Raw genomic sequence first — 23,014 nt, forward strand, 5'->3', positions numbered from 1 at the left:
TTGTTGATGTTGTTTTTTTAATCGTACCTCGAAATGGAATACACAACATGGCAACATGGTCTATGAAAACTCATTTAGATGCACTTCTGGAGTTATTTCTGTTCTGAATTAAGACTCTTTTTAGTCTAGAGAAGCTTTTGTACATTATGATGTGCACTAGGATGGAAGAGCCTCATTAAACTGACTAGTGTAATAGTGTAAATGAGTAGCTTTTAACGTATTTGTTCTTTTTTTCTTTCTTAGCCTGAGAACGTGGAACTAAACCGCTGCTTTCTTACATTTAAAATCAAACACATTACACAGAGAACATTATTGGCTCTTTATGTTTACTGCATCTGATTATTATTTATTAATGTGCAGCCACACAAGTGGTAACTCAACAGAGCAAACTAATCTGCCTTCAGGTTGTTTCTGCAATTTTTTGATGCTACTTTCATTTCTGTCCTCTTGTCCTGTGAAAATTGCATGAAAAGGCCGGTCCGTACCTCTATGAGTGGGTGCCAGTGTGCGATGGGTTTCCGTGGGTATGACAGCATCTCATTCCAGTGGTCTCGACCCAGACTCTCAGCCTCATTGCCGACCCTGCACACCCCAATCACTTCATTATGTCCCACCCTGCAAGACAGTAAACGGCAACACACATGGAGACTTAGAAACATTGCATCACTGCATGAGAGAAAAAAACAGTATGTAGGTAACTAACGAACCGATCATAGTCCATGACAGCTATGAGCAGGCTGATCTGGTCGATATTCTCAGGAGGAACATCAAACACGATGGCTTCATTGTACACTGGGTTCAAAGTGTTGCGCTTGGTTGATGTCTTCCTCTTCTTCAGCCTCCGGCCTTCACACATCAGGGACACTTTAACATATGGATCTGGAGAGAGGTAACATGTTCAATGAGGATGCTAAATTCTATTGACATGGACAGCAGTTTAACAAAATACTATATTGACGAAAAAATATGGTCCACACACACACTTTGTGTGTATATCTGACTACACCACCTCTGCATTGTCTGTCAGCACCCACCTGAAGCTCCAGTGATGTCCATGGCTTTGAGATTTCTGGCTTTGATCATAGTGATGGTGAGTCTGCCAGCCGTGGGGAGATAGCACAATGAGAACATCAGCTCTCCCAGGTCCACGTTGTCCTATAAATCAACATATAACATTTTTATATTAGTATTGTTCATTGTCATCTGTGATGTCATGTTCAGAGATAAAACATGATTTGATTCCAGTTCTTGCAAAGGGAGGGAAACATCTACGAGGAAAGAATCACATTGAAGTTCAAAGAGACCCCTCATGCTAAGCTTCACATCAAAAACACAAATGTTTTGTTTTGCTATATTTCAGCTTTTCAAAAAACAAAGTGAAAACTGTAGTCTATTTTGGGCGATGAAAGACTGAAATGTTGTGCTTAAGCTAAAACAATTAAGGGACATGGAAATCTTAGGTATTACTGGCCTGACACTTGGTCTAGGTATAGAAAGTAGAAAAGGACACTTTTCTCTAAGGGTACATTATTGATAGGAAAAGAGTACAGGCAAATAGTAGCAATGCTATTATACTACTTGCATACTAATCTTATTGATGTTTACTCTCCAATCTAAGTTTATATTAAATCTTCATATTAAAAATATTAAATGTGTAGGATTTCTTTTAACAGGGATTGTCTTAGCTTTTTGATATTTAAAAAAGGGGGAAAGTGGCTATATTAACAGAGTCACACAATCAAAAATATTCTACTCATACAGCAATATATAGGGCCTATGAAGGTAATCTGAAGGAGTCTTCTCAAATTTAAACTGATTTTGCCCACTAGGGGCAGTAGAAACAAGTTGTGAACAAAACGCTGACATATCATCATATTTTCAGTTTATATGTTAAACTTGTTAGTAAAACAGTTGCTTATTAATACATCCAGCAGTTACAGAGCAACATTATCATTCATTTGGTGTCGTGTTTTCAGGTTTTTAGAGCTGTTTAACTGAAAACAGCCGTCTGATGCAGCCAAAAAATGACACTATGAGAGCACTGACAGTGAACCAAAACATGAAGTTGTAGCTGGACAACTTCATGACTGTAGATCAGTGGAGTAGCCTAAAACTGTGTATTGTGTGACAGTGTACTAGAATGTCTGCACGTGTGTTCTTGTGCATAAAATATCAGGGACCCACTCATTGCCCCATAGTGCTACCAGTAGTCAAACACTCAACAGGGTACCTTTAAGTACCTAAATAAATACATTTTAAATATTACAGATAAAGCTAAGCTAAATACACTTTAAAGGTTTTTCCTTCCTTTTCCAAATCTCAGCTACTGGCAAACCTGGACAGAAATATAAAAGTCATATTTGTCATATATTGGAACTACTACATGCCAGCCAAATAAAAAGAAAAAATAATACACAACATCTATGTTGTGAATGAGGATTTATAAATGCAGATGTTTGAGACTCTGAACTAAAATTAATTTTTGTTTGAGGGTTAAGGTTTACCAATTAAAACAAAGCAGGTTAAGGTTTTGTTAAGGTGAAATAATTAGAGTGAAGTGCCTGAAAATCAATGGGTAGATTCAACAGAAGGCACATTATAATATGTTGAAGGAATAACACAAGTCTTTACACCTCAGACAGACATGGATCACGCCTGTGACACCTTCAGCAGAAAAAACATGAAAACCTTTTGAATCACATCTGCAGCACTGACATGACTCATCATTTATCAGCATATTTCCTGTTACAGAAATTTCATGCACCGAGCCTTTAAATGATATGCAACACAGCTATGGCTATTTGTTGCATCCCCCAATCTGCAACTGCTTGAACTTGTGGAATCTTGTCATGACGTTTGACTATTCATGTTTTCCTACGAGAATACCCCTGCTTTCACAACTTCTCTACATTCATGCCCATGCCAAGCTCTTTCCCCAATTAACATGTCTGAAAATAACGTGCAATGGTGTGAGAGTGAGTGGTGTGTTGAGACAAAAGCACTCACGAGGTTTCTTATGGGGGACACTCTGCTCTGTAGTTTCACACTTTCTTACACACACTGAGCTGTTAGAAAATCTTCAATAGGAAGTGAAAAGAGCAAACACTTGTTCTCAATTCTGATACTTTTAAACAATATGCATTCACTGGCAACTTCATTAGGTACACCTGTGCAATATAATGCAATCCAATACAACAGCCTTGCCATAAATTTTACAATTATGAAACTTCTACATTTTCAGTTTTGTTGACATTGTCAGAAAGGTGATAATTCTATCCCATGTTTATTATTGAGGTCATAGTGGGTAGTGGTGTTGTATTGGTGTGCATTATATTAAATGGTATTCCTAATATTTTGTCCACTCCATTAAACGCACAATATGTAATTTCAGCCACTAAGGGTCTCTCAATCAAACAATAACAAAAGACGGAGTGTGATGACGTTGTGAAGTAGCGTGGGATCATGGGAGTTGTCCTCATTGTTAAACAACCAGCTTCTCCGGGTTAGGATTACGCCAGTGTTCATCGTTCAGGATGTTTTTACTGGGAGCCAAATTATCCGCAGAGGTCTCCTCCTCTCCAAAACATACGGCCCTGGTGATTAAAACGATAAAAACACTGAATAAAGCTGTTTCGCGTTAAAAATCAGTGTGTTCTCCATCGCTGTTTGGTGGAACGAGGACATCCGGGAGGGGCTGCTAGCCAAGCTGCTGCTAACGTTTGCTTAGCTTGTTTCTCTGATAACTTAAGATCCAGAAGTCCGATGACTAAAATCCTTCATCCAGTTAGATATAGTTAAAAATGACCAAAATCTAAAAAGTTTATCATAAAAATATGGCTTAAATCCAAATAAAAGTCAATTTATGACAGTTTCTGGTGGGCAACCACAACGCTGACATATTATCTTATATGCGTATACTCTTTGGCCATTGTTGCAGACAACAACATTGCATGCATCTTGTGCGCATATACTCTTTGGTAGAGGGGGTATGACGCCACTGACAGGCGACCAAATGAAACAGACCATTATCTTGATTAAAATTACAGATTTCTCTGGGTTTGAAAATTGTTGGAAACATTTGGGATAATGTAAGTATGCTACTGAACAAAATATATAACATAGGTCTAGTTGTTTTTAGACATTTTAATGTGGAATAATTACATATTATAGCTTCAACATGAGGGGGGCAAAATATCAGGAATGCTTCAATATCATGCACTCCAGTACACATACATATAGAAACATATAGAATTATCACTTTTCTGACAACGTCAAAAAGTGAAGATGTATAAGCTTCATTAAGTAGAATTTATGGCACAGCTGTTGTATTGGATTGCAATAGATTGCACCGGCGTTACTACTAACGTAGCCAGTGAGAGCATTTCTAATTATTTTATCGCAACCATGGAATATAAAGGAAATTAGCAACTGACTGTCATGCTTCCAATTGTTTCAACATCTGCAAATATGAGTCATTAAGTTCAATTACAGTTCCTCTAACATAAATGCAACCTCTCTCTTGCTACACTGAATTCAGCTGCTTTATGTTTCAATGGACACAGTTGCAATACAGGTTAACACAACCCTCTGATGTGTCTATTTGGATTCTTTCCAATCAGCGATTAATACACAGGATGTTAGTGATTTTGTATTTAGTCTTTGTCCAAAGCAACCAATTAGCTAGAAAGCGTAGTTAAAGGTCAGATGTAGTGGTTATACTGGAAAATCATTGTTTCACTCGGACATCAATAAGTGTTCCCTCTCATGCTGATTAAGATGAATTGGAGTCAGTCTATACAGGCAGCACACACACACACACACGCATTAGGATGCTGCTGCTGTGGGTCTTCTGCTCAAAATCGCTGAAAATCAAATTAAACAAAATGAGTTGATTCATCATGGGTGTCAGCATAGACCATCTACACGCCTGCGAGCACGTAAACACACACACACACACAGAAATACACACACAGCTTAAACCCAGGATCTGTGACATTCTGACTGTGTGATGAGTTGATTCATCACACATGTTGCTGAGGCAGAATCCACCTCTGACACTGCATCGTCGTTGTTACTTTGAGCCTCGGGTGTTAATGATATGCATCTTATGATGTCTCTGAGGTGTAACACACATATGAATGTTGGCACAAGTACAGGAATGCACACAGATATACACAAACAGGCCGGCACATACACAGACAATGGATCAGCAAGCCCTTTAGCTCTCCACAGGTAATGTGATATCTTTCTCCCATCACACACACACACACACATTCACAGAGCACACTAGTTTTCAGACCGTATAGTGCTGGTCACTACTCATATGAGCTCTCAAATCAAGCCTGCGGTCAGGATTATGGTCACTTGTACTCAGCCAATGAAATTAGACCGGTGCTCTAAAGCAGAGAGAGAGTGTGGGCAGTCCATCTTCTCCAATTATAATATGAGCACCTTCTCTCCCTCAGGAGCAGTGAGGCTTTATCTACAAGCCTCTCTCTTGCTGTGTCTTTAATAATCACAGGCTCAGTCTAACTCAATCTCTCTCCTTTCCTACTTGTTCATAACTTCCTCTGTGTGTGTGTCCATGCAGTGTGTGTGACACTTTGAGTCACATTTTAATTTTCTCATAAACCCTGATGAATCTACTGATGCACCCAACCCCCTCCATCCTTTGCTGTTGTGACAGAAAAGGATAATTATGTTATTTTGTTTGTGGAAGGTTAGCACACACCTGCTGTCTTGTTCCATGAAGCAATATCCCCTAGTGCTGCAAAGTTAAAGAAGTAGATGTCTTGTGAAAATAAACTAAGAATCAAAGAATGTAAAATGTAGTTTATGCTAATAAAGATATAGATTTCCCTAATAATGGTCTTGTTTATACTATTTATGTTAATGAGGTTATGTTACGGTGCATAGGTGTAACTTCTAAATGTACAGTGCATGTTACTATGCTTACACATCATCTGGGCACCATGGATAACACTACTAAATTTCATGCTAAACTATAAAACAGTCGATGACATATTTCACTCAAAACCAAAATGTTATCCACATGTTGGTGCAAGCAGGATGACCACCGCTCCACCCTGCTAAATCTTTGTAAGGTGCTTGAAGCGTCAATGAGTCCAAACTCAATGAAAGAGATTTCTGCACACTAAGGTCTATTCAATAATGAATCATGTATGCTCTGATGAAGGTCTGATAGACCGACAGCTCAAAAGTAAAGTGAATCCTGCATAGATCTAAGTGTGCGTAAATCTCTTTCATCAAGTTTGATCCACCTAGTGGGGTGAAAGGGAAAGTCATTGGGTCATCAAAGTCATTAGGATTCATCCTCTAGCAAGCATTAATGTCTGTACAAAATTTCATGGCAATCCATGCAATAGTTGTTGAGATATTTCAGTCTGGACCAAAGTGGTGGACCGACCAACCAAACAACCAACCAACAATGTCATCCCTAGAGCCTGCGAATCACCTTCGATAACTGTCATAATGCCAATCAAAAGATTCTGCTGAATAGAGGAGACATTGCTATTTTTTAAATATTTTAAATAAAATGTTCACACTCTTTTGTAAATGTTTATTGACGCAACTTATAATAATATAACTTATAATAAGATCCATTATTCAAAACTCCTTCAGACAGTTAGGGTGATCTGATGGAGCTTTGAACATTAGTTACATGAATAAACATTTAGAGTCTGAACATTTTATTTAAAATATTTAAACACAACACGAAAAATAACAATGTCTCCTCTATTCAAGCAATGACTCCCTTTTAAAAGTCTGCGTGTCTCCTTGGTGCAACAATATCCCAACATCATGTTCCATTTAACATTATTATTTTATCTTTAATATGACGATCCAAATCATATCCATTACGTTAACTACTCACATGGAGTGCAGAGCAAAGTGTTGATGAGCAGGTTTATGGAGAACGGAGACGCGGGGTGTCAGATCCATGGAAAAGAGACAGCAAACTGGTTTGTAATTAAGGATTTAAAATTCACTCGTCACTCATGTTGATTGACGGGGCTCCTCGGGCGGACATGCTGCACCACCAGAAACATCTCTAAATGTAGCTACAGCAGGAGCATTTATTCACTGACAAATAGCCTAAACTGTACACACACACCACAGCTAACATTATTCTGCTAACTTCATACTCTCTGCTCCAATCGGGTAGCCACCTTCACACTCGCACTCTCTCTCTCGACCAGACTCCCTATGCACACAACCTTAAGGTTTAGGCTTAAGGTATCACAGTAACTTTTTGATTCTACTGTATACAATCCAAGGAAGGTTGAATCGAGGGCAACTGGACTTGGTTGTAGATACTTAAAAACGTTTCACCTCTCATCCAAGGGGCTTCTTCTTCTGCTTCTTCCTTCTTCTTATCTTTCAGGTGTAGGTACACTGCTGAGTTGACCTGAGGATTCCTCCTGTATTGAGCCATTCCATGTCATATTTGAAAGATAAGGGACACTCTTTCGAGGACAACATATAGTTACTCTAGATAGCATTGCCCTGGCCTCCAGCACAACCATAAGGGAACCTGGAGTAATCTTTGATCAGGATATATATATCTAGGATATATATCTATGATAGATATATACATCCATTAATATCCACATGAAACAAATTTCAAGTACTACATTTTTTTCACCTACATAATATTGCAAAAATCAGACGTATCCTGTCTCAAAAAGATGCAGAAAAAATAGTCCACACATTTGTTACTTCCAGGCTGGATTATTGCAATTCCTTATTATCAGGCTGCCCTAACAAGTCTCTAAAGACTCTCCAGCTGGTCCAGGATGCAGCTGTATGTGTACTGACAAGAATCTGGAATCTGTGTTTGAAAGCCACCCACTGCCCCTGTTATCCTGCTCAGCACCCACTGCTACAATTATTATTATTGTTATTATTATTATTATTGTTGTTGTTATTATTATTATTATTATTATACGTCTCTATGTGGAAATTGCATTGTGCTATGCTCTCTTTCCTCCTGCTCTCTCCCTCCTACCCTCTCTCTCTGTCACTCTCTCTCTTTCTCCCCTCCTTCTTTCTCTCTAAACCCACCCGGTCAAGGCAGATGGCTGCTCACCAAGAGCCTGGTTCTGTGCAAGGTTTCTTCCTGTTAAAAGGGAGTTTTTCCTTACCGCTGTCGCCAAGTGCTTACTCATGGGGGAATGTTGGGTATCTGTAAATAAGAATGTAAAAAGTACGGTCTAGACCTGCTCTATATGAAGAGTCCCCTCAGATAAATTCCGTTATGATTTGGCGTTATATAAATAAAATTGACTTGACTTGACTTGACTTAAACACTGGAGATCCATGATACATGGGGGCAAATCAACAGTACAATATATCTGCCTGGCTGAACATGGTGGAAGTAAATAAATCACTGTCTGGCTGAACTTTTGCTGTATAGATGAATATGCCCTGGCAGAATCAGGTTATGATAATGGAGCCTCCATAGCTCTCAGTAAAGGATAGGAGGACAGTTATGTGCACTGTGTGGGTATAGTTATTTTGTCATAGCTTTCAAAGGAATTGTTTGCTGACTCTATATGTTAAAGTGTACCTCATAAGTTGCAAGTGGACTGTCTCATTCATGGGCCTCTCATCAATTGAAATGTCTATTGTTTTGTATATTGTAGACTTTTGTACAAAAGTAGTTCAGTGAAAAGTCAAGTCAATTTTATTTATATAGCGCCAAATCACAACAGAAGTTATCTCAGGACATTTCACATAGAGCAGGTCTAGACTGTACTCTTTAATTTATAATTATACTATAATTGTAAATTATATCATTATAATTATATACATATAATTATAATTATATATATAATTATAATTTATAGAGACCCAACATTTCCCCATGAGAAAGCACAGCGACAGCGGCAAGGAAAAAGTCCCCTTTAACAGGAAGAAACCTCAAGCAGCACTGGGCTCCAGGTGGGCATCTGCCTTGACCGGTTGGTGTGATGTGTATAGCAATTAAAAGTTGCCTTCTAACAAATATCCTCACCGTTTCTACAAGAAAGCCTAGGGTGCTTGCATTTAAACATCAGTAAATCATCACCATATTAATCTGGAAACATGCCTGTCAGCAGTCGATTGGTTCGTATGTTTTCACTCATACCATGTATGTGTATGGATTTAAAAAAGAGATACAACTAGTTTATTAGTGAGCTTCAGAGGTGCTGGTAGTTGTATTTTTGAACTTTTGACCAAGCCAGGCTTAGCGTTTCCCCCTGCCTCCAGTTTTTATGCTAAGCTAGGCTAACCACATCCCGACTGCAGCTCTGTACTTATCACACAGACATGAGAGTGCTGTCACTCAGTTTTCATCTAACTTTTGGAAAAACAAGAGATTAAGCTTGTCTCCCAAAAAGTAGAAACTACAAACAAGAAAGGAGGGACACATCCAACAAGCTAATGGTGAACTTTCATCATGCGCTGGCAAAACACTGTGCACATCTGTGTATGGGTTCCACGTACTGTGTGTTTGCCCCTGTAATATGTTCAGGATCTCTAACTGACTGAGTTGACCATACACATCTAGCAAACCATATTTCTTGCTTAGTAAATAAAGGAAAATGGGACGACAAATGCTTGTTATATGGCACCCTTTGTCTTCGTTGGGAAATGGGAACCTCCTTTATTGAATTAACCACATGCACATGCACACAAACACACACACACACACACAAGTATGCACACACTGACCAAATTATAGGCCATCTAGACTGCAGTCAATAGTATTGACTGGCCCTGCAGGAGATGCAGGTTACAGTGTCTTTCCATTGTCTTTGTCTCCAAAAAATCTTCAGCTGTGGAGAAAGACGGCAGGAAAGGGCACAAAACAACAAGACTGATATAGCAAACTCAATCTCTTCACATGTATGCAGTTGCTGGAAAGTCTCTTGGAACTCCAAAATCATTAAAAGCACTAATCTGCACCAAGCCAGAGCAAGAAATGATGGAACTATCCAGAAATCATTAAAACGAAAAACACTTCAGTACAAGTCATATGTGCTAAAATGAACCTTGACTTGCAGAGGTGCCCCCCGGCATTTTGTTTGATTGCATTCAATAAAGAGTCAGAAGGGAAAAAAACTCTCTGTACCAACAAACTGCTTGCTAACTGCCACTTGGCAAGTTCGTTAGTTCGTTAGTCTATTCTCTCTTCTGGACTCTCCAGTTTTCCGTGTCCTGTAAAAACAGCATGGTATTGGTCAATAGCACAAATTTGCAGGTTAAAGTTCATCAAAGTTTAATGTGATAAGAAAGATTTGCATGGATTTACTTCACTCCCGCCAGCAAATCCAATGTTTGAACTATTCACTTGAAATTAATCAATTTTTACCGTTTTCAATACTAGAGTTTTAATTCTGTCATTTCTGTCATGAGCTTCTTTCTCAACAGGGTACTTGGTTACCCTAATAGTACTAGAGCTGACAAAATTCTGCTGTGATGTAGCACTGATGTTTGTGATTCATAAAGGTTTTTCTATGACTGTAGGACACACTCCATAGAAATGATTAAGGCAATGGGGAGATCTACAGCAAGGTCCCATTCATATAAAATGATCATTAATTAGGCATATTCGTCACTGCCACAGAGGCATCATGGGACTGTTAAGTGAAGGACAAATGCAAGGCAGAGTCATGCAGGATTCATTCCTGAGCCAACAGAGGTATGTGTGGTTTCCAGAGAAGGGATTTTAATTACTGATTTGGTAATTAATGGTGTGTGGATTAATGGTGAGGTGCTATAGCTTCAACATGAATCCACACATGCCATGGCAAGCTTGAGGTTGGAGTTTATTAAAATAAGAGGTGGAGTATACAGTTACAATTCAGACACTAGAGACTGTTAGGACTGTGTCAGTGCTCTTATATATGAATGATCTTGTAATGTACACAGCACAGGATAAATCAAATTTATTTTTTCTATAAGCATGCAGAAATATGTGTACATTACAGTCCACTGCATATGGCTAGGGATGGCTAGAGGCTTGTTATATGCCAGGAGCCATGATTAATGTACACAGAATACAAACTGGACCAGCACAGGGTCCCTCCTTGTAATCCCAGGAGAGGTAACCCAGTTCTGCTGGGGACACATAAAGAGAGAGATAGTGAGAGATTTTCTGTAAAATTCATGTCCTTCTGGATAACTGTATGTTTCTTCGGACCCCCCTCACAGATACAGACACACACACACACACACACACACACACACACATATGCAAACACTCGACAAGCAATTAGAGAAGCAGTTGAAGCTTTGAACATGGACTTTCACACTAATTAGATTCATATCTGATTAAGGCAGCACTATGGCAACTGTAAATTTAGTGTAATTTACCTTGACTGATATTGAAATCAAATTATGGCAACCATAACTCAATTAACATACCAAGTTTTTTGCTCAACCATTTTATATAATAGTGTGATTTTGTTTAGTATTTGCATTTACGCATATAGCAGAGCGGTCACAGAGAGACCTGTACAAAGATGGTGGCATTGCAGAGGAGAAATCCTATGTCCCTCCAATTTCTCAGATACTAGCCATTATCTAATTATCTTCATGTAAAAGGTTCAGTCACTAAAAAAATGAAAGCAGCACATTAGTAGAGCAGCAGCAGCAACCTCAGTCCTCCATCAGTATCTACATAGGTTGCATTCAGGTACAGGACAGAGTGTAGGTCAACTGGCAGCACTCAGAGCCCAACACATAATCACTGTAGATACGTAAAATGGAAGAAAAACTGAAGCCTGAAGACTTTGGATCTTGTCTGTGCTTATAAAGCACAAATAAAAGGCAACACATGATGTATTTTGTGTAGAGAGCTGTAAACACATCTGTTCCATCAGACAGGGTGAACTATGAGACAAAAACGCAGCTTAATTAGATATAATTCTGCGGAATAGAAAGTGTCCAAAAAGTCGTTTGTGATTTTCTGTCTATACACTGTTATCATGTTGGATATTTATCTTAAACATGGTCAATGTTGCAAAACTTGAGGTGAACGAAAGTCAAAAACCAGGGCTTAAGCCAGCTCTGATCACTCAGTTTGCAAAGTTACCTCTACTTCCCCACTGAATTGATGTCAGATCGTTCGTTCATGCCCATAGATGGCCGTCCGTTCCATCGCCTTTGTTGCTAAAGTTGTTCCATGGGTTGTTCATGTTGTCCACTCACGTCTTTTGGAGCAAATTTCAGCTTAAACATGTTCAGATGTATTTGAAAAGTTTTTTTCAGTAAAGAACAGGAAAAAGAAGTGAAATCCGACCACTATTGTCTGTTTATGTAGCCTCCAGAGATGGCGGAAGTCTGCCAAGGGGCAACTTTCGGGAGCTAACCATTTAGAACAGAGTGGGCTCATCAGGAGGGGGGCCTTCTAGAGACAGGTTAAAACAGTCTGTTTCAGACAGAGGTTGAACTGAGGGGCTGCATAAAGGGCCAGTATAAGATAAGAGTTTTTTGAATCGTAAATCATCCAAATATATTACAGTATTGCTCCAAAATATAAATACAGACCTGGAAATGTTATATCCTCTTTAAGGCAAACACTTTCTAAAACTGAGTTGGAAAAGTCCAGTAATTAACGGTAATTGTGTTGGGTAAATGGATGATTAATAAAGTATAAATTAAAGTATAAATAAATTAAATTTAAAAAGTGGACTCAGACTTGGACACAGGACACAGGACAGCTATAGTTCACAAGTTGGATGCCTCAGAGGAGCTTCTAACCCATTTTTACTGACCTTATTTAGCTGGGAATGCTGTTAGAGTCTGGAAAGTGTTAAAACAATATTTGTGAACCAGCTCGATTAGTGTGTGTGCGTCAAGGGATGGGGGTGCTATCCTGTTGGGTCTTTGCATTAGTGTAGTTAGCTGCACAAACAGGTCAGAACTGGTTTAGTGCTGACCCAGCTAATGACCATTTTCTTGCTTAACTTAATTACATGATGAGGAGCAGCTGTGTTGTCAATGTACATTTTAAAGCCTTTCCAAAACATTAACCTGAGTAGTGGCCACACTCCAGAAACCAGGGGTAGGTTCCTAAAACGCTCTTGATATGTCTTATTCATGGGTTATTTAGCAAAAGACAAGGGACTTAACCTGATATCTATGATGAAATATGCAAAGTTTCATAATTATCTAGAAATATAAAGATTTTTTATTGATTCTTATGAAAATGTATTGAAAACATTGAAACCGTATTTTAGTATTGTGTTTTTTTTTTAGTTTTGGTTGATATTAGATAGAAAATAGTAAAGACATCCAACACAGCAATATAGCCTTTGTTTTATATTGTGATGATACAACTTCTGTACACTGAAGCTAATTTACAGTATATGTTAATATCAATGAGAGCCTGGTGACAATATATGTAGAAGTTGCATAGAAACTCTAGTAATCACCAGCTTTTATTGGTCACTACTGAAGCATACAGTACAGTACTGTATATGAACTAACTCACAGTGTCCATAAATGTGTTAACCTTTTACAAATTATATATATGTCGGCAGAAAAAGAAGAGCAAATTAACATAAAAACTGATAAAAGCTATGAAACTTTCCCCTCTGGTATCCACCACTAAACCAAACACAAAACAGTCACATTGAATATTACTTGAGAATGTAAATGTCTACTGATTGTATGAAAGACTGGCCCCACTTTTTCAGATGTATGTTCTTAAGAGTCTATTGCTATGCTAGCAGCTCTGTGAGGATGAGGCTATACTGTGCTTTGAGCTACATGATAATGTCAGCATGCTAACTCACATTGACAACATGCTGATATTAAGCAGGTAATGTTTATCATTTTTTTACCATCTTAGTTTTGCGTGTTATAATGCTAACATTTGCTAAATAGCTTTATTCACACAGTACAGCTGAGGCTGATGGTCAAGTATTTAGTCATAAACAAATTAAAATTATGACCTGTTGATGGATTAGATGAAAAGTCAGGTGATCATCAAAGGGAGAATTTTTCTCAAAACAATAAATGTCAACCTGCTAGATGCCCCTGATGATAAGTCAGGGTACATCATTGGGAAACCATGATTGTCTGTACAGAATTTTGAGCCAATCCATCAAGCAGATATTTCACTGAACTGCTGGTGGCCCAGATGAAAAGTCCCTTGAGCAGAAAACTCTGTAAGTAGTGGCAAAGCAGACTCTTAATATAGCTTACATCTAGTAGTGTAACTGGATAATCAAGTGACTTGTGCCCACATACTGTATATTTCTTTATAGAGTAGAAGGTAAAAGACTGACCAAATCCTTTTGAAACACAGATAGACTGGTTATATATTGAAATGCACATGCAATTAGTATTTGTCTATATTATATTGTGTGCACCAAGTGTACATTTTAGTTGTAGTAATATAAGGGAATAATATAACGTCAGCACAACTACAGTCACTAAAATTGCAATTCAGTTGCCTTAAAAATCAGAAAAACCTACAGCCTGTACAACCTGTGCTGAGGACAGAATTCTTTCCACAAGGACAAATATAGCTGTTTTCATTCCTCTGTCCAAGCAGTACAACAAAAGCACAAGAACAATTGATTAAATTAGCAATCAAGAGTCCTGGCCTAATTTCTTTATGTAAATTGTTTACAGCCACAAAATTTCACTGAACCTCATCTCCTTAGCCTTTACTCAGTTGTCTACCTGACTTGAATAACTGTTCTTTCAAAAGGTCTTATTATGTTCAGAAGTACATTTTGTATTAAAAGGATTCGACACAAGCGAATGAGTCTTTTCCAAGGTTGAATAATAAACACATGAGAAGACAGCAAAGTGTTCAATCTGTTACACCATTAGAAGTACAAAATAACACATACAGTACATGCACACCAACATACACACACACACACACACGCACACACACACACACACACGTACTCACACATACAACCAAAAGTGGAGGTACTACAACTTCCACAGAAGGAGTAAAGCTTTATGATGATGGAGTAAGAGCTCTGAGGAACTAACAGGAACAAAATAAACACTCCAAAAATGCTTTAGAGACAAACAAATGAATATGAAAGCCTAAACCGACTTTAAGTGATCTACTGAGAGAGCTGTAAAGCAGTGCCATCAGCTCTCTGCTGTTGCTTGCATAACTTTCAGCTGAGCCTATTGAAAGGAAAGTAATCAATACTGAGTTTCAAAATGTTGCCCTGTATGAAATGGAGCAATATCAGGACATGGTAGGTAGTGGTGCAGTGGTTTCTTGGTAGATGGGCATACTAACGGTGCAGTTAGACCAGATTTGGCCAGGTGAAATGGACTTGTTGTGATGTAGTGAAAAGCAGGCAGGAGAAGAAATAAGTGTGGGAGTTGCATAAACAGTGGAACTAGTGGACGAACAAAAGACCTCAGAAACTGTTCATGTCAAGTTCATTCAGACTGAACTCTTTGATTGAGCTAAAGGAAAGAGGTGATATCAATTTGTGACCAGAAACAAATATGTCTCACTCATTTACTCACAGAAATGAATAGGCAGCGAAATCAGGTCTGATTGCACTTTAACCCCAGTTCACCACACACTGAGGTGTGACTGGCATTAATCAAGAGACCTCAAGGATGTGTAATGTCATCAAATAATGTTACATCTGTCATATCAATACTTTTTGCTTGTGGGTTACTAACAGCAGAAAGAAAAGAGACTCTTGTTCTTGAGTCTAACACTTTTCTCCCACAATCAGGTGGGACATACTGTACATTTCCTGGGATAAGGCACTGCCTTATAAGCTAAAGTCAAGAAACAAAAGTCTCATATTTACAGAAAACACCATAAACTACATGAAAAATTATAGCATGATTGGTTGCTGCCTTGGTCCAAAAGATGGACACTGATATGTATCTCTGGCCAATTTTAGGTAGGTACAGTCTAAGGTCCCCTACTGCATTTAATTATGGTGTGTTCATTGTGTGTGTATGTGTCACGAGTACACATCAAAAAACAGTTTAAGAAAATATTTTCAGTGTGTACTGTTAAAAACCAGTTACAATAAACTATAAATTCTTATTCCATGAACAGTTTGTAGGTGATGATGGTCATAAGCACTATATACTATGCTCTGATTGTTTGTCCATGAACCAGAAATTGGGATAAAGTTTCTATCCCCAATGGAGCCACACCAGACTGCAATCCTCACTCAACAAGACAGGCAAACCATGAAGAATTCCCTGGCAGGAGGAAATAACTTCCTTACTGAGTTACACAGTGTACCAGCACTGTAGATTTATCCAAGTGAATAATGTAATATAGACAGTGTCGCTGTATCTCTGTCAAACCAATCCCAGTCTCATGTCAGTATAGATCTGGGTCACTACCCCCAAGTGTTTCCTACTGCTTTCATTAAACATTAACTGTGTCTAAGTATATTTCTATGTCTCTGCCTCCTGAAACCACAGATGAGTTCCACTTGGAGGGGAAATGAGATACAAGTTCGTTGATATATCTCCTTCCCTCTGCTGTTGTAACAACGTTTTACAGAAGTGTTGGCTCTTTTTGATTGTTTGAGCAGATTCTGGCCAAAATGAAGAGAGGACATGGGGTTTCAGCTGGTATGGATACTTCTGGCCTAGTAAACCAACTAATGAATCTGTCTGTATACATGCTGCAACATGTTGGTCAGTTGCTCACAACCTGCCATAATACTGACAGTAAAAAACAGAATTCTGTGCTGAGAAATCTGATATCCGTATTGTAAAGATGAATATTAAAAACACACTGCAAGGAGAGATGCAGTGACAGAATATGAAGAAATTAGTAAAAGCTGGTATCTCACCGATGTTACATATTGTATGTCCCGGCACAGTTTTGTCTCCCGTGGAAAGTCTGCAAGATCCAAGAAGTTGTCCACTACCACTTGGCCAATCAAATCATGGCGAGAGAACCTGTCAAAGTCGTAGACACTGAAGTGCAGCTTACGGCTCGACAGCTCGGTGTATGTCACCGGAAAGAGAAACACCTCATCGAACACTGGGTTGAGTGTCTTGCGGTGCACCTTGGTCTGATGCTTGGTTTTTCGGTCAGGCAGAAGGTAGATCTTGACATAAGGATCGGAGGTCCCTGAGAAGTCCTTGGCAGGAAGGTCCTGGGCCTTGTGGATCTTCACAATCAGCTGCTCCAGGTCGAAGTCAAACTTTAGGATGAAATGGAGACACCCGCAGCTGTCGGTCCGACGTCCATCTTCTGCATCCACCGAGCGCTGCTTGTAGAGTTCTGGTTTGATTCGGCCCAAACCAGACAGAGACTCCTGGCGCTGAAACTGAGCAGGGTTGAAGTCTGGATTGGACAGGTTCATCTGACGACGGATGGAGTTGTGACTGTAACAAAAAGTAAGATTAAGACACATGATAATTGAAATAATTTTCACTCTCTCTCTAAATTCTTTTTCATAAAATCTTGGTCCTTTTTGCTGTGAGACGACAGCTGAAGCAACTGTGTTCCCTGAAGTCTAATGTATTACACACTGTCAACTTTGTGATAAAGTATTTCTCTGAACCCAGAGGTCCAGGTGTCTATGATTGTGTGACTGTGTGTGTCCATCTGTGTTTAACCTGCCAACACAAAAAGTTGGACAGTAGCTTCGGGGATTGATGTGTACTGATGTGTACTAACCGTACAGACGACGTAGGCTCAGTAATCTGTCTCTGGACCCTGTCCCTGGCCAGAGTGTGGACCTGGTTTTTGTCAGCCTTGGCCTGGGTCTCCAGCGGGATGTCAGGCGATGTGTGGCTTATCTTTAGGGCTGACTCTGGGACAGCCACAGCTGAAGGGGGCCCTGAGGGCTCCTTCACGCAGCCATCCTCACTGTACTCCCTCTCCTCCCCGTCCACCTGTGCACCAGACATTTGTGTTTACAGTGCTAGTGAATGCTGTCGAAGAAATGTTAACTTGGAAAAGAGAATTTAGGTTTTGGGGCCGTGAGGACCGAGTTGTAGTAATAGAAGATTAATGTATTTTTGAGCAGAAGTGATATGGTGGCTTAGTAGAGTTGGTCTTTAGTTATGAGATTAAGTTTGGTTTCACAAGAAAAAGCTTTCATATTATGTGACTCTCTGGTGGCCATATTGGAAGTCCTCAGGATTAACCATAAAACTGGGCTGTCAAACAACAATTGAACAGATGGGATTAATATAGTATCTGTATGGCCATGGAATGGTGCAAGTAATACATTAATCGTACATTAATTCCTTCAGAATCTATGGTTTGTGAGTGTATAGAAAAAACTGGTGCCAGACGGCCAAGACAACATTCTAAAAATACTGTATTGGCCCGAATATAAGATTATATTTTTTCCTGAAAATTAAATTAGAAAAAGCGGAGGTCTCTAGGCTAGCAAGTTTCTTCAAGTCCATTTATAGTGTGTTTTTTGGACTAAATCAGCCCAAAAAGTTTTAGAATCCCAGTTCAATCTACGGGAGTTGGCTCGAGTAATGTGTTTATCTGTCACAAAGGAAATAAATTCCTGTGTGAAACTGTGTCAAAAGCATTATTTAAATAATAATTTTAACCACCCGACAGGAGAGTGTGTGAGTATGTGACTGATAGATAAGCTACACAAATAGAAGTCAGACTTAATGGAAGTACATCATAATTTACTTTTACATCTTATAATCAGGGTTGTCTAATATTTGGGCCAATACATTAGGTTTCTTTTTTGTGTGATTACTTCATCTGCAATCAATCTGTGAAAAACATGAGAATCAACATTTCTAATGGCCACTTTTATATCAGACATATCATGATTTTGTATATAGATAGGCTGAATGTAAGTTCAATGTCTCACGTATCTGTTTAGCTGGTTATCACGTGCTGTTGCAGACACAGCTAATACGCATCTACATCTGTCTGCATCTCTCTTGTGTAAACTATCTTATAAATTCTAAATGCAAAAAAAAAGATTATAACTGCAAGTGTGCTCAGTTTAAATGAAGGCAAAATAAGTAGTCTAGAAAACTAAATGTTGCTCACAATAACACTTTGACTTTTGAGTGTGAGCCTCTTTTCTTCTTACCTCTGTGAGGACAGGCTGTTGGTCTCCTCCCAGGAAGTGCGCCCCCTTGAGGACATCTGGAAGGAAACGGCCACTCAGTGGCACCCAGCACAACTTCCATGAAACAAAGAGGGAGACGCTGAATAGGGCCAGACCACAAGTGGTCACCAGCAGGGACAACAGACTCACAGATACATCTAGAGATGGAAGAGAGAGGGGGACTCAGTGAACAGTGAGCAGCTTTGCCAGTGAAGAAACGCTGGCACAGACGAACATGGCTCCCTGGGGTGGACAGACTGTGTTTATTCAGAATGCTAAATGAGAAGGAAGAAGCATTACATATCCCTACTGTAGGCCAAAGTTGAAGAGAAAAATTTGATCACTCCCACAGATTATCCAAATTCATGTATATCAAAACTTAGTTACAACATATTACCTTGATGATGAGGTGCTAAAATTTAACATAGTATCACCAAAATTCAAAACAGCTTCAAAGCCAAAGGATAGTCACTTAAAACAAAGACTTATTTTGGCTGATTATGTATTCATGTTTACAGGGAGGATGGCAAATTCATTTTTGCGTGTCCAATATTGTTTCCTTTTTTCAGTAAAGTTTATTAGCTGAAACTTATTTGTTTTGATGTGTAGTCTGAGGGGCAACTGGGAAGACATTCAGGAAAAGGGAAGATTTAGGTATTGGTTTAAAAGACAAATGATCAACATTAAAGTCCTCAAGATCATTGACAAGGAAATCAGATGGTTTATATTTTTCATATATGGAAGATATAAGCTCAAATAAAATATCTGTCCCCATCACAGAGAAGCAGGTGACTGAATATGATGCATCTATACTGACTGCAATTCCACACATGTAGAAACTTTTGCATTGTATGCTGTGCATTAATGTCACAAACGTTTTTAATACATGCAAGATGGATGGGCCATCCATGTATCTCAGTATACTGTACATGCTTGAATTGGTACTCATGACTGAATGTTTGAAAATGAATGTGGTAACAAAGATGTGCTCCATGGGAATTTCCACTAGGTCTCCATATTTGTAAATATAAATGGGAAAAGAAAACAGATTCAACCAGATCTGATTTGTATTAGCAAATAAAGCAAATAGTGCAGCTTCACTTACAGTTTTTGCAGAATATATAGATAATAATTTGAATTACACATACTGTTTCTAGATTCACATTTTCCATTTTAGGTCACTTGTGAAGGATTTTGAAAAGACTTAAGAACATTTAGTCAGTGCACAATTTGTACATTTTTTTAAAATTATTTTTATTTTTATTTATTTATTTAGTACATGTTTTTTAGATGTTAAAGTCATTTATTAGTTATAAGAATAACTAATCACCTCCTTAACATTTTTAAGTTCCCTTCTAGCCGTCCACTGGTTTAATTTCTCAACTTGCTGCAGTGATGTAGAAGTGTACTCCAGGGCGCATCAGCACACTGTGACATCATTGTTGGATGCGGTTACAGGTGCAACAAAAAAACACTTCTGACCCCGCCCAACACACCCATCAGTAATGCCTCATGTGGTCAGAGGTGAAACAGACCCTTTAAATTTATAATAAATGTACAATTTGTAATGTTTTTTTGTAATGTCTCCTCGCTCACGCTGTCCTTCTGTACCCTTGGTTTGCCAAGGTTGTTGCTAAGCTTTTTCCATGTGTTGTTTGCGTTGTCCAATCTCATATTTCAGATCAGATTCTGGCTCAAACATGTATACAGATGTATTTGAGAAGATGACATTTCAAGTGAAGAACGAGAAAAAGTATTGAAATCCTACTACTATAGTTTGTTACATGATTTGTTTATGTAGTCTCTAGAATCATCGAGAGCTGGCCAATCAGAACATAGTGGGTTCACCGGGAGAGGGGCCTTAAAGTGACAGGATCTAAAACTGTCTGAAATGAGGGTCTGTGTAAAGTGTCAGTATGACACAGTTCATACTACTTTGCATGAACTGTAAATCATGCAAAGTAGTAGAACCAGTAGAACACAGGATTAAAAATATAGACCTGGAAATGTGCATGTTATGTCCTCTTTAATTAGCAATCAAATGATTTGTGCCAAACTATAGAGACATTTGTGTTCATGCCCTGCTGACCTTATGTTTAGTTCAAATGGAAGCTGTGGTAACAGTTGCTATAAGCAACACTGTGATTTTTTTAAAAAGTGATGCTTCAAGAGTTGTTATTTCTGTACATGGACATACAGCGTCTTATACAGTTGCATCAATCTCATCCATGCTTGTGGTAGTTTTTCTGTTGCAATTTTTAATGAGTGTTTTTAGGAAGATAACATCCCCATTCTTAATCCCACATACTAAACTCTGACTGTTCACTTGATTCTCCGACCAGTGAAAACAGCCATGAGATGTGGGCAGTGATTCAGATGTCTAGAATCAGGCTGAAGGGGATGGGCCATAGCAAGTCTAAATTTTAAAAAATGTTTTAACTCAGAAGCTGACAGAGGAACTTATACCTACTGTTCATTTTAAAAACACATAGAATGTACAAGTAAATCACAAAAAAGTCTATTCACATGACGTGGTTTGGGCTTGTTTCTCACTTTCCTACTGTCTGAACCGTCCATATCCATGACCATATTTAAAGAATGATTGACAGACATTTGAGACCAGAGGACAACAGAGTTGTCCATTTGCAGATAACAGGTTTCTTCCTTTAACTGCTGAGTAATGGCAGGTTGTAGATTTGGACGGATAGGGCTCGTTGATAGTGAATACCTTCTATTTGTGAAGTAGCCTTTCACCCTCTGAACTAAAAGTGAACTAAAAGCATGGCAGAGAGTATCTACTGAGGTGAGACACTTTGAGAGAGGAAGAGTTAGACTGTGCTCGCTGTATCTTACTCCATCACTCCTTTCTTCTTCTGTTCTCTTGTTCTCTCTAGCTAATCATTCTGAATCAAACTCAGAGAGAAAGAGTGAATTGGTAACACTTTCTATGAAGCCCATGTCTATAATGCATTATAAACATACTTAGAACATGTTATAATCTGCTTATATTACTGTATAATTATAGTTATAAGCACTCATAAATATTCATAATGCTTCATAACAATAATAATAAGACATTGTAAGGCATTTTCTAATGACTTATAAGGTCAAGTATCATAATACTCCCTGACATTTTTTTTGCAAGGATCATAGTGTATTATAATTTTCATAGTTGTAATACATTATAATTGTTTTATAATATATTATAATTACTGTTATAATGCTGTGTTCTATAAGAGAGAGTGGCTGCACCAGAGATGGACTCCTGAATACATCTCAAAATTGGACCTTAAAAGACATTTTGCAAAATAACCTTGAAATAATCTTCAGAAAAGACTCTAAGAGGTAATTTATTAATTAATCAGCAAGAAGAGAAGATTGTGCCGGAGACATCGAAAGCAGTGTGACAGGACATGGAAGCAGGGCAAGCGTGGAGGAGTGCTAGCTAGGCTAACTGGAGTGCTAGCTAGGCTAACTGTTAACCCATACAATCATGTTGCCTAATGTCCTCTGGACAGCAAAATGGATTATATAACTCCCCCTTCAGTGCTGGTCACTCGTTGACATGAAAGAGCTGTCTACATTGAAGTGAGACGTACTTTTCTCTCTAAATGCACTTTAATGCACTGTGCCGCTAACTGCTCGTTCTTTTTTTGTTTTTTTTCCTCTTGGGATTTATATGTTTTCATCATTTTTTCAAAGGGAAATTTTTTCAGATATACAGTATATCTTAAACCTTTCTGTTGTTGTTGCACTGCTGGGGGTGGGGAGGAACAGCATTTCGTTTTTTTGTGTATGCAAATACACAAGAAAAGAACAATAAACTAAATCTTGAATCTTGAATTATAATGTGATTATAAATTACTCTAAGTGGTCATTGGTTGCTTTAAGTAAAGTGAGAAAAAGATCATTAAATCTGTGTGTAGTTA

The 23,014-nt window shown here is 38.5% G+C and overlaps 1 protein-coding gene across 1 annotated transcript in view; it reads right to left on the minus strand.

The window, feature by feature from the left end:
• The window catches only part of syt9b (synaptotagmin IXb), a 52,702-nt gene that overhangs the window by 9,142 nt on the left and 20,546 nt on the right, over nt 1-23,014 (minus strand). Inside the window, exons 2-7 of the mRNA XM_044357876.1 lie at nt 19,068-19,243; nt 17,669-17,886; nt 16,833-17,373; nt 1,035-1,155; nt 708-879; nt 486-615 (exon numbers count right to left, since the gene is read on the minus strand). Of these exons, the coding sequence (XP_044213811.1) occupies nt 486-615; nt 708-879; nt 1,035-1,155; nt 16,833-17,373; nt 17,669-17,886; nt 19,068-19,243 (1,358 nt within the window). The remainder of the gene's footprint in view (nt 1-485; nt 616-707; nt 880-1,034; nt 1,156-16,832; nt 17,374-17,668; nt 17,887-19,067; nt 19,244-23,014) is intronic.

Source organism: Thunnus albacares, chromosome 7, assembly GCF_914725855.1.
Source record: "Thunnus albacares chromosome 7, fThuAlb1.1, whole genome shotgun sequence".
NCBI classification, from domain to species: Eukaryota; Metazoa; Chordata; class Actinopteri; order Scombriformes; family Scombridae; genus Thunnus; species Thunnus albacares.